Here is a 13,440-nt window from a genome sequence, read left to right on the forward strand (position 1 = left end):
TAGTCCCAGGCAAATTATTTAATGCTGTTGGTCTCAGTTTCCTCATGTGTAAAATGAGCTGGAGAAGGAATTGGCAAACTACTCTGGGATCTTTGCTAAGAAAACTCCAAATGGGATCGTGAAGAGTTGAACACAAGAATCTGAAACAGACTGAAAAACGTCAACACAAGAGTAGTGAATCTCGGGAGGTCTGCTAAGGCACATTAACGTGTCAGGAAATCTCTGGTAAATGGTTGATGAATTGTATTCAATTTCCATTTGTTATCCCTCCTTCTCAGGCAAATCTCCCACTTCATTCATGCGACCTACTAAAAGAAGTTGAGATCTTTTGTATTAAATGATGGAGGCAAGAAGAAAGGAGAACTTTCTGCTATTAATAAATTCTGAATGGATAACAGAAGGAGATGGGATGTTGACTTTGTTGCTTCCAGCCTCTTCCCACTGTTTCCTCAGACCCTGACAATAAGTTGGTAGAAAGTTCGAGATCCCAGATCCAGGTGCTATCTCCTTCAGTTGACTATGAGAAATAGCCAAGCTGATGGGGTTCCAAGGAAAAGTGGGTCAGAAAGACTGGGAAGAGGCAGCTGAAAAAAAAGTCAAATTAAAATACCACCCTATCCACACTATCACTCTCTATGATTCAATGTTGGGTGAGGCTTGGAGAGTACAATATCATGAAATAGTCAAACGGAATCTCCTTCCAGCTGATTTTCTGGTGAACAAGGCATCTTTCTTCTGGGTAAATGCTGGGAAGCTCATCCCACAAAGTTCTAAGAAATTATGCTGTTTGATGATTTGATACCATCTGGGGCAATGTGGTTTGAAGTAGGGATGCTCTCATGATATGGGTACACAGTTCCAGAAAACATCTTTTCTCCTCTGCCTCACTGTCCACAACTGGATGATGCAGCTGATGATTCTTCCCTCTATTACTAGAAGGTTTAAAGGGAGAGACTATGCACAACAGAACAATGTCCTGTGGGAAACAAATGGGAGACAATCCAGTTTAGCTCTTTGGGAGTCAGGAGTCAGAAGACATGGTTCCAAGTCCCAGTGGGGACACTAAATAGCTGTGTGACCTTGGGTAAGGCATTATATTCCTCTAGGTCTCAATTTTCTCAATAGCAAAAGGAGAGGGCTGGATTAAATTTTTTCTAGGGTCCCTACCCCCTCAAAAGTTCCATGATTCAAATGTGATTACTATTTTTTTAAACCCTTAACTTCTGTATATTGGCTCCTAGGTGGAAGAGTAGTAAGGGTGGGCAATGGGGGTCAAGTGACTTGCCTAGGGTCACACAGCTGGGAAGTGTCTGAGGCCAGACTTGAACCTAGGACCTCCTGTCTCTAGGCCCGACTCTCAACCCACTGAGCTACCCAGCTGCCCCTTAATGTGATTACTATTGATGGAATCATATATGTAAGGTTGGAAAGGACTTCTTAGGTCCATTAGTCCAACATGCCCATTTTTCAGATAAGAAAATGAGGTTCTAGGAAACTTTATTAGGGTCACCTTGGTAGTAGGAATTTAATTAAAGTCTTCTGATTTCAGAGCTACTGTTCTTTCTGTTGTGAATCATGCTGCTTCCCTTAATATTTATTAATCTATAGAAAACTTCGCATTTATATTTATTTTTTTCTTTTAAATAGAAGAGATCAGGGGATCCAATCACCCCAAAGCATCACATGCTTTTGCCTCTTAGGTTGACTAAAAATTCAAATGGGCCAATTCTTCAGATCCAAATTCCACTAGAGAATCAGGCAAGAAAGCACAGTTGGTAGAGACGTGTCTGAGGAGTCAATTACAGGGAAGAGGTGGGAAACCATGCCAACTGTCAGGGACAATACATCTTTGAAAAAACAAGTTTACTGGTAAGTAATTGGGCTTTCTCCAAAAAAGGAATTGAGTCATCCCTGCCAGCTGACACAGTAGGTGACCCAGTAGCCAGACCACCAGGAGGTGGGGATAGAGGTCAAGCTGAAAAGAGTGGCTCGACTGCAAAATTAAATGGAGATTCCAGTAGGAGACAAAGCTGAATTGAAATAATTTCTCTGTCAAGGGTGGGATAGAAGAAAGGTGATTATCTCAGGAACTGCAGACACAGAGAACTGTTCCTGAGAGGCATTAAGCTATGGCTGTCCTGTCGCTGAGCAGCTAATGATTATAGAAAGTAGAGGAGATCCAATATCTGTGGTGCACAGGGCTAGCCAGTCAGGAAGGGCAGAGCACTGACTTGATGTTAAAGGAAGTAAAGAACAACTGGATATAAAGGCAAGCCTCCAGGCATCTTCCATGAGAACATAAGAACTTTCTCTCCTGTATATCACTCAGTGAGGATCTATTAAGCGTTTTCTATGTGCCATTTCTTGAGCTAGTTCAGAGGGACACAAATACAAAAGTGAGATATTTCTCCTACTCAAGGAGCTTAGAAAAAGGTAGGAAGTAACCTCACCTACATGAAAGGTTTGATGGAAAGGAATGGAGGAGTATGCCTTAGTTTATTAAAATCACATGTTAAAAATGGGGCAAATCCTGGAAGAATGTTTATTCTTATAGGGCTTTGTGAAGAAAGTGTTTTCCACTGACATCAATAGCTACATGACCAGGAGATCCAAAGATGGGAATGGGGAAGAGGATGCTTATTGGCTCTTGGAGAATTCTTAGAGAGAGAAATCATTGATTCTCCACCATCCCCACCACACTGGCTTGATAGATAGTCTTATCTCCCAAGCCCCTACATTACTTCTCATTCTGACCCCTCTCCCCCATCCCATCCAAATGCAGTTCTTACCTCGGTATAGGCCTGCGTCACCTGCTCATACAAGGACTGGTGGTGGTGGATGGCCAGCTCTAGGTCCTGTGTCTCAGATGGAAGGCCACCTTCACTGCACATTTTGCACCAGGCTTCCACTCCTGAAAGGAACTGAAATGACATCCAGGTATTAAGTTAGGAAGGAAAATGAAGAAGGAGTCAGATGATTGAAGTTCGAGTCCAAGCTTTGCCAATTTCTAGCTAATATGACTTGGGCCAGCAGCTTTTCTCTAGGTTCTGATTTTCTGATCTAAACAATGACGGCGTTAGGTTAGATGGATTCTAGGGTCCCTTCTAGCTCCAAATCTATAATCTATCTGGCATTCCAGAGACAAGCACAGTAAACCTTGAGAGATTCTGATAAGAGGCTGAGTTAGGTCCAATAGCAACTCATAACCAATCAGCATAAACCTTTTCTTGGTTAGCAGTCAGCTCCTTATGGGAGATTATTTCTTTCTTTGTATTTTTATCTCCAGTGTCTAGCACAGAGACTGGCATAGAGTAGGTGTTCAATCAATACTAGTTGACTGATTGACACTGGAGAGCTAGTTCCTGGATTATGGAATAGCTGCTTACGCTTGAGATCCTGAAGATTTTCTTAGCTGCCATTCTATATTAGTATTTTTTAAACCCTTACCTTCCATCTTAGAATCAATACTGAGTATTTGTTCCAAAACAGAAGAGTGGCAAAAACTAGGCAATTGGTATTAAATGACTTGCCAGGGTCACACAACCCAGAAGTGTCTGAGGCAAGATTTGAATCCAGGACCATTTTTTCTCTAGGCTTGGCTCTCTAACTACTCAGCAACCTTACTGGCTATATTAGTATTAAAAGATATGGAAGTGGGTAGTTTCATTAGGAGAAAATCCTGGATTAAACAGGCTAATTTGGACCGAATATTAGTGCAGCTATTATTTATGTACAAGGAACTGTTCTGCTAATCTGTCCCAACTCTTGCTTTCAAGTTTACATGAAATGACTGAAAGTTTCCGTTTTAATTACTTGCCTTTGTTGACAAGTCACACTTCCTTTAACTCCTACTTTGGCCATAGCAGAGCATTCCTTTGAAACACACTTAAAGAAGTCCCTACCCAGAGAAGATTTCAAAGAGGACAACTCTATTGGTGCTTTGCAGCAATCTGAGGGAGAGAGGGCTATTCCCAGCATGGACTGAATTACAGAGAAGACTAAAACAGAATGGAGAAATTGGACCGTTTCCCAGCTCCTCCAGGCAGTCTTTCACAAGTGAGCTTTCATGATATAGTTTCAAGTGTTAGAAACAGTAGATGTATCATTTTCAAAAGTCTGTATAGAAGCACAATCTAAAGCCAAAGAGAAATCACATTCTGTTATCCACGATTCTTATTTTCTTTACATTTTCGGTTCCCTCCAATAATGCGGAAGATTGGCAATTGATCGACTATACTCAAGTTATATCCAGAATCAAAACTCATCATGTTGACTTGACATCCTGTCTGACTATCAGACTGTCAGAGGTTCTTAACATGGGGTTAGACTTTCAGGAATTCATGGACTTGAAATGCAAACAAAAATCACATCTTTATTTCTATCAACTCCAGCTGAAATATAGCATTTCCTTCAATTATTTAAAAACATTTATTTAATGGAAATGTGTTTTGCAGGATTTCATGTATTTACCCTAGAGTAAATTGCTTACTATCTCGGGGAGGCAGGAAGGGAGAAGGGGAATTTGTAACTCAAAATTTTGAAAAACTAATGTTAAAGGTGTTATTACATATAATTGGGAAAATAATATATTACTGAGACCAAGAAAGAAAACATTATTTTCAAAATAGGATCCATAGCATATCAAAGGGATCCATGGCACAAAATGGTTAATAAGCCCAGGTTTAGATCAAATATGATACTAGGTTTCAGTTTAAGAGCTTCAAGGGAGAGAAAGAAGCTATTCACTTACTTAATCGAATACTAGGAACAGATTGGGACTGAATAAGGGGTTTTCTTAGTTCTAATACTATAGTTACTTTCTATCAGCAAAGCTAGTTAGTCTGTTAGAAAAATGTAGTTCTCACAAGCAAAGATGATGACTAGGGAATGATCATAAGAATGTCATGTGATGAATAATTTGCCTCACTTGTGAGATTATATGTTGTCCACGTGTGGGATATGAATGTATATGGTGGAGGGATGACAGGGCAAGGCACTTCCCTTCTTGTCTCTTCACTAAGGGAGCCAGTAGATTTCTCATTTCCATCATTGGATTCTGAAGCCTTTGGGAGAGCCTGGGGTGGGGAGTCACTGATGTTTGCCTTTGGGGTATGGGATTCTCCTCTTCCCAACCCAAAGCATGTCCACTGTAAAGGGTTACCCCTTCCTACATACACACACTTACATGTATCTTCCATTCAATCTAGCCCCCCAAATACATATAAGGCATTGGGCCAGGTAGCAGGGATATTAGTACAAAATGAAGAACAATTAGTACTTTTAAGAAGCTTATATTTTACGAGGTATACAAGTAAGCTTTGATTATAAAGTAACAAGATCAAGTCTACAAGTAACACTAGGCATTGTGTAAATATGCCAAATTTTTAGGAGGTATGAGGATAGAGGACTGGACCTGGGGTCAGGGAGACTGGAGTTCAAACACTGACTTAGAAATAAGATTTGCCCATGGTCACTTCTGCCTGCCTCAGTTTCTCCACCTGTAAAAAGGGAATAATAATGGTACCTACCTCTCAAAGTTGTGGTGAGGATCAAATAAGTATTTGTAAAATGTTTTACAAACTTAAAGTGTTTACATAAATGTTAGCTATCATACTAAATATTGTGTTACGGTTGTTCAGTCATTTCAGTCATGCCCAGCTCTTTATGACCCTATTTGGGACTTTCTTGGCAAAAATACTGGAATGGTTTGCCATTTCCTTCTCTACCTCATTTGACAGGTGAGGAAACTGAGGCAAGTGACTTGCTCAGGGTCATACAACTTTCAAGTGACTTAGACTAGATTTGAAGTCAAGTCTTCTTGACTCTAGGTCCAAGGTTCAAACCACTGTGTCACCAGCTGCCTCAGGCTTTGAAACCAGCTTGCTATCCACTATGCAATTATGCTGGTCATACTACATATACTGTACAATTTGACAGAGGCACTCAATTAACAAAAACTAACAACCATGCAGGGGATGGACCTCCACATACAATTGATGAGCCCAGTGAAATCTTCTGGTTTATTGGGCAAAGAAAACCTTTCAAAATGTAAACAGGCTTCCAACCAATGGCCTGAAGTGCTTCTATATGTGGTTCCTCTTTAGTTGGGGGGGTGGGGCACAGCTCCATTTAAATTAATTGCCTAAATACCTTTTTATCCCATTGCCTGGAATAGCTCCTGTGGGACAATAAAAAGCTGCCTAAATAAATGTATTGAAAGGACAGTCAAGAATAGCTTTTTCAGATGAATAGAAGCGTGGTTTATAGCTTTTGCTAACAGACTGGGGAGGGCTGAGATAATACCTGAAGAACTCACATTAAAAAAAATAGATACCAAGAAAATTGTTTCTGATCCAAATCAGCTCAAGCCAGGAAACATCAAACAAAAGCAACTGCACTATTTAAAGCTTAGTATTGGCTCTGCCTGTAAGTACTTAAATTTTAGCCTCCTTGTTGGCACCTTTCATCCTTCAGCTTTTCCTTCCTTCCTTTCTTCCTTCTTTTCTCTTTCTTTCTTTCTTTCATTCTTTCTTTTTCTTTCTTTCTTTCTTTCTTTCTTTCTTTCTTTCTTTCTTTCTTTCTTTCTTTCTTTCTTTCTTTCTTTCTTTCTTTCTTTCTTCCTTCCTTCCTTCCTTCCTTCCTTCCTTCCTTCCTTCCTTCCTTCCTTCCTTCCTTCCTTCCTCCCTCCCTCCCTCCCTCCTTCCTTCCTTCCTTAAATCACATTAGTTCATATCTTAGCAATTCCAAAAAAGAGATTGGGATTTACCCAGTAATAGATCTCATGTGTCTGATGACATCTTGGTGACTGTTCCCCTTCTACAAATATGCTATATGGTGAAAAATCCTGAAAAGGACTTTGTATTCATGGATCAGGCAAACCTAAGAGAGACATGTTCCTGGGATCAAGATGTGCCAGCAGAAAAGAGAATCTGACATTGCCTCCTCTTTCCTACTCTCCTACACACCAAGAAAAACAGAGCTAAAAGCTTCTCTAGGTCAACCCCCTTATTTGAAAAATGGGGAAACTGAGGCTCAAGAAGGAGGTATGATTTGTTCTATAGACACACTACTAGTAACAAAAAGTGATATAAGATTTGGAGATAAGAAGGAACTCTAGGGGTTACCCAGTCCAACACCTTCATTTTGCAGATAAGGAAAAAGACAACAGAGTGGACATCATTTGTCCATGCAAATCTCTGCAGTCTGTCCTGACAAGTTCAGCTTTCATTCTATTATTGCACATTACCTTTCTGGGAAGAGGGAAAAGAAGGGTAGACTCCTTCAGGTGGAGAAGCAAGATCATAGACTTAGACATGGAAAAGGCCATCTAGTAAAACTTCTCCCATTCATAGATGGGAAAACTGAGGCATAGAGAGTATAATTTTGTCCAAGATTTGTTGATTAATCATTTTTTCAGTTGTGTATGACTGTGACCCTTTTGGGGGTTTTTCTTGGCAAAGATACTGAGATGCTTTGCCATTTTCTTCTGCAGCTCATTTGACTGATAAAGAAATTGAGGCAAATAGGGCTAAGTGACTTACACAGTGTCACACAGCTTGTGAGCATATGAGGCTAAGTTTTCCAGACTCCAGATGCACATTCTGTCCATTGAGCCATCTTGGTACCCAAGACTACTAACCACAGAGCTTAGCTCAAATTCACATCTCTTGATTTGAAGTCTGAGTTCTTTCTACTACCACAGCAGGTTTCCATGCACTTGACACCATGGCAAGAGGTCTTTAGTAGAGCTGTGTGACTCAGCCCTACCGTTGTCTCTCTATCCCTCCCAGAAGCCCAAACCCAAAGAATGCCCAACAACCAATCTATCTTACCTGCTCAGCTTTCTGGTGGAACACAGCTGACATGGCCAGGATGGTGCTGCGCTCGTCTAAGGCGGCTGCAAAGCTCTTCCATTCCTGGTCCAGTTGGGTGGAGATTTGTTTGATTTGCTGGGAAGCATAGTGGCCGGCTTCCGACAGGCGGGAGGCCACAGACATGATGCGGTTGATGTTCACATAGGCATTCTGAGAAACAAAAGAAAGTTCTTTAGTGGGTCAAAAGACAGGCAATTAATTAAGCACTTTAGTTGGGCTAGAGTGCCCAATATGTAGAAGGCAGAGCAAGAGAGAGACCAGAACAGCACACCAGTTTAGAGTATAAATCATATACTGGCCCAAGGGTAAGAAAAGGGTGGGCACATTCAAAGTAAAACCAAACAGGTAAGAGAAATATTAATACAGTGCTCATCTGCTAGGCACAATAGCAGGTTTGATCAGGGGTGCTGCCAAAGGTTGTGGGAAATAATCATTGAATGATCTGATATATATGAATATTTAGCCAGCATAGTCAAAATATCTGAAGCATGATGGGTTAACCCTAAAATCTGTTCTAGGCTTCTTTTCTTTTTTTTAAATTAAATTAAATTAAATTTTTATTTGAAAATTTTTATTTAATTAACTGATTTAGAATATTCTTCCATGATTATATGATTCATGTTCTTTCCTTCCCCTCCTCCCACCCCCTCCCATAGCCAACATGTAATTCCACTGGGTTTTACATGTGTCATTGATCAAGACCTATTTCCATATTATTATTTGAACTAGGGTGATCATTTAGAGACTACATCCCCAATCCTATCCCCATTGACCCATGTGATCAAGCAGTTGTTTTTCTTCTGTGTTTTTCTGCTCCCACAGTTCTTTCTCTGGGTGTGGATAGCATTCTTTCTTGTAAGTCCCTCAGAATTGTCCTGGATCATTGCATTGCTGCTAGTAGAGAAGTCAATTACATTTGATAGTGCCACAGTATATCAGACTCTGTGTACAATGTTCTCCTGGTTCTGCTCTTTTCACTCTACATCGATTCCTGGAGGTCATTCCAGTTCACATGGAATTCCTCCATTTCATTATTCCTTTTAGCACAGTAGTATTCCATCACCAACAGATACCACAATTTGTTCAGCCATTCTCCAATCAAAGGGCATCCCCTCATTTTCCAATTTTTTGCCACCACAAAGAGCATGACTATAAATATTTTTGTACAAGTCTTTTTCCTTATTATCTCTTTGGGGTATAAACCCAGCAGTGGTATGACTGGATCAGACAGTCTTTTAAAGCCCTTTGGACATAGTTCCAAATTGTCATCCAGAATGGTTGGATCAATTCACAATTCCACCAGCAATGCATTAATGTCCCAATTTTGCCATATCCCCTCCAACATTTATTACTTTCCTTTGTGTCATGTTAGCCAATCTGCTAGGTGTGAGGTGGTACCTCAGTGTTGTTTTGATTTGCGTTTCTCTAATTATAAGAGATTTAGAACACTTTCTCATGTGCTTATTGATAGTTCTGATTTCTTTATCTGAAAATTTAGGCTTATTTTCTTACTTGCATAAGAGGTTTAATAGTTTTGAAAGCACAAGACCTTTGAAAGCTCAGCTTTATTCTGGTAAAGAAACCGTAGCTCAGGCCAGGGTGAGAAACCTGAAAGAAGGGCAGTCACCAATTACTAGACACCCAAGATCTTTTCTCAGTACTAGTTCAAGACTCTCACCCTTAGAAGAGTTGAGCCAAGAGTAGACAGATAGTTATAGGCTCATAGATCTAGAGCCAGCAGGAACATCAGAGGCCATTAGTCCAATCCCCTCATTTTACTGATAAGGAAACCAAGGCTCAGGGATGATACAGTGACTTCACCAAGATCATACAGGTACAAAGCAGCAAAGGTAGGGAATTTTAATACAGCTTTACTGACTCAAGAGCCAGTGTTCTTTCTGTGATATGCAGTTGTTCACTTGTGTCCAACTCTTTGTGACCACTTTTGAGGTTTTCTTGGCAAAGATACTGAAGTGGTTTGTAATTTCTTTCTTCATCTCATTTTACAGATGAGGAAACTGAGGCAAACAGGGCAAAGTGATTTGCCCAGGGTCATACAGCTAATATGTGTTTAAGGCTGGATTTAAATCAGCGCTCTATCCACTTTGCTGCCTAGAGCTCAGTTAGGATTTAAATAGACACAGGCAGTATTTGTGACTGCATCATCTTCCAACCTAAAAATTATCCCTGTGAATTCTCTCCACTTGTCTTAAGAAGATCCCTACTTCCAATAAAGCATCAAAAGCACCCAAGATCTCCCACAGTTTCTGCTAGCTCCCTTCATCTACTCTTTTGTTTACATTCATTCCCAGCTTGGCTTGGGAATTAAAAATGCATGAACACTGCTCCCCTGTTTCTTGATTAGGCCTTCAGGAAGAAAGGAGACAAAAGAAAAATGTCACCGATCTAAGAGGGGGGAGGAGGGTTATTTTGAACCTATTCTCACTAATTGTCTGAGATGTCAAAACAATCAAATAATATTGTGGCAGCCTCTGTAACTCTGTGAGCAGCACATTATGCCCGAGTGCAGCAGGATGGCACAGAGAAGGGTGTTGGCATTGAGGAAATGTTGTCTTGAAAACCTGGGCTCCTGCCTTTCCAAGACAATGAAGATGTATCAAACTGCACCCGTCTCTCTCCAGAGCTTGGCGTCTGCTCTTCATTCTAGACATGACCCATTGACCTCAGGGTGGGATTCCAGAAAGTTCTTTATCAGAGTCCCATCTTCTGTCCTTCCTTCTGTACCTTCTGCTTCCAGGAACACTCCTCAATCAGTCCAGTGTCATAAGGATCTCCCAACTTGAAAGGTCTCCAGGGGAGAAATTCTCAGAGCAATAGTATTGAAGCCAGAAGAGTATTCAAATCCTACCATGTCCCCTTACAATCTTTGTGACCTTGGGTAAGTAATTTAATTTCTCTGGCCCTGACTTTTTGTTTCCCTCTCTGTAAATTAAGAAGGTTACAGTAGGTGGCTTCCGATGGCCCTTTTTCTTTCTAAATTTATGATCTTGTGTGCAAAGCAGGGTGCTGGAAATAGACCCAAAGACCATTCTCATGTAAGATCATGGTTCTAGAAAAGAACTCAGTGATCATCTTTTACTGAGACAGGTAGGTGGCATGGTGGATAGAGTACTGGAAAGCCTGTATTCAACTCCAGATTCACATCCAGCCATTTACTGGCTGGGCAAGTCGCTTCACCTCAAGTCTGCCTCAGTTTTCTCAACTGTAAAATTAGGATAATAACAGTACCTACCTTACAGGGTTGTTGTGAGGGTCAAATGAGATAATATTTCTAAAGCACTTAGTACAGTGCCTAGTACATAGTAAGCATTTAATAATAAATGTTTATTTCCTTCTGTATCTAAAACCTCATTAAAAAAAAACAGATGAGTAAACTAGAAGCAGGTCTCCTACAGTAGTTTAAAGAATGGACTCAGGATTTAGGATCAAATTCTAGTTCTACTACTTGCTATGTGACCTTGGGTAAGTCAAGTAACCTCTCTGAGCCTCAGTTTCCTGGCCTACAAAATGCCTAAGTTAAACTAGATGATTTCTTCAGTGCCTTTCAACTAAAAACCTATGATCCTATGAATGTGATATGGCATTTATTAATGTCAGATGGAGGTTTTTCAGTCTGAGTTTTGCCCTTTCCACAATGCTAGCCTCTCTCTCTCTAGTAGCCCTCTTTTGGCAAGTTCTTCCTTGTGACTGCCCTGAATCCTCCCTGCCATATCCTCATACATTTCCTTAATGGAAGGAACTGCAGGTTTCTTGAATAATAATCCTTCCAGGTTCTGAGGAATCATGAGTAAGTCATCTTTTAGCATTGTTTTCTCTGGGCTACTAAACAAATTCTGCTTAAGAAGAAAATCTGTTCATAAACCTGATGGGGGAAAATTGTCCTCAGAAATGGGGGGGGGGGTGAAGTGCATATAAGCTGATTTTAGTAGTTCTAATTTTCCAATAAACAAATAAAATGCATTAGGGGGAAAACACTACCATTAAATTTCCTTCCCCTCAGTTCTAAGATCTGCTGAAATTCTCCCTTCTTCTGCCCATTAAAAAAAAGAAAATCTTGGCTAAATGGATAAGGAGGAAGATCTCTGTTTCCTGTCCTTGTCACTAATTCCCAGAGGAATAGGGGGAGTATTCGAACCAGGAGTGTGGCTTTCACTTTTCCTGGTGGGGGGCGGGCAGAGGAAAGTCATGTTCTTTGCATGGAGAGGAAAAATCTGCTGGAAAGGGGCAGAGTGTAATGATGTGGTGGTCACACTACCTGCCACATCCCCACATCCCCCACCGGAATGCCAAGCAGGCAGGCTGGTCCTATATATACCTGGCCTCTGCTAGGGTCACTAAGACTCCTTACACACTGCCAGGAATAGGAATAGGGAAGGCAGGGAGCTCCCAGTGGTTTCCTTGATAATCTCTTTGCTTGCTCTCACCATCCTTTTCTCTTTCTAAATAGAGTGGGGTGGGGGGAAGGCAGGAGTCTGAGAAGTGTTCTGTTGTTTAGGAGAACCTGGCGGGAGATACTACTAAAAACTAACTCTACCCTGAAGCTCTGCCAAGACTAGGTGGCATCTCTGTGTGGGGATGGCTGACTTTGGTGGGTCACACACAATTTCAATTGGTGATACAGACAAGCCCTTGCAGATTAGAGGAAATGAACACACTTCTTCCTCTTAGGAAATCCCTCTGCCAGAGAGCATCCCCTCCACCTCTTATCTTCAGTGGCTGCTCAGAAAGAAAGGCAGAACAATAGCACCTCTCCTGCCAAGCTGCTCCCACCCTGCCCCCACCTCTGCAATTAATAAATTAAAAAAATTGAAATTGAAATTCAATTTTTTAAAATTTAAATCTAATTAATTTAAATTTAATTTAATTAAATATTTATTTATTTAGTTTTTTTAATTAAAATTTTTTAAATTTAATTAAATTTTAAAATTAAATTTAAAATGTAATTTAAATTTTAAATTAAAATTTAATTTTAAATTGAATTAAAATTTTTAAATTAAAATTGAAAAAATTTCAAGCATTTATTGAATGCCAGGCACTATAGGGGACATTAGGGGTTAGAAATTTGAATACATGCAAACAAGATGTCCCTGCCCTCTAGAGGCTTACATTCTGATTGAAGAACAAAAGGGACCTAGAATTGGAAAGCAGAGGGTGGGGGCAGGGAATAGAACCTGACCAGTTTGCAAATGCCCTGGAAATGGCATGGAGACAAATTCCTAGTCTTGCCATAAGTTTGACACATCCACTCCCTTGTAACTAAGCAGAATAGTAATGCAAAGCCAAGAGACACAGTAACCAAGTGGGGGCCAGAGGATGTAACATTTTGCACTCACACTATTCTGATTTTTCCAGGAAAAAGAAGGTGTATTTTCTTTTTGACCGCTTCATATTGAGCATTATAATTAAATGAAGCAATAAGCAATATTTTGGGGTTCTTTTCATATACCTTTCTGGTGTCATGTGTAGGCTTAAAAATTAATATACAATAACTCCGAGTATTATATTTTATAAGATTTATTAATAATCACTTGAAGTAAAGGAAAAT

General features: G+C 40.2%; 1 protein-coding gene across 1 annotated transcript in view; it reads right to left on the reverse strand.

Moving 5' to 3' along the window:
• Window positions 1-13,440, reverse strand: part of LOC123241539 (kalirin-like) — a 685,986-nt gene that overhangs the window by 263,950 nt on the left and 408,596 nt on the right. Inside the window, exons 8-9 of the mRNA XM_044669162.1 lie at window positions 7,833-8,024; window positions 2,790-2,921 (exon numbers count right to left, since the gene is read on the reverse strand). Of these exons, the coding sequence (XP_044525097.1) occupies window positions 2,790-2,921; window positions 7,833-8,024 (324 nt within the window). The remainder of the gene's footprint in view (window positions 1-2,789; window positions 2,922-7,832; window positions 8,025-13,440) is intronic.

The sequence above is a fragment of the Gracilinanus agilis genome, chromosome 3 (genome assembly GCF_016433145.1).
Source record: "Gracilinanus agilis isolate LMUSP501 chromosome 3, AgileGrace, whole genome shotgun sequence".
NCBI classification, from domain to species: Eukaryota; Metazoa; Chordata; class Mammalia; order Didelphimorphia; family Didelphidae; genus Gracilinanus; species Gracilinanus agilis.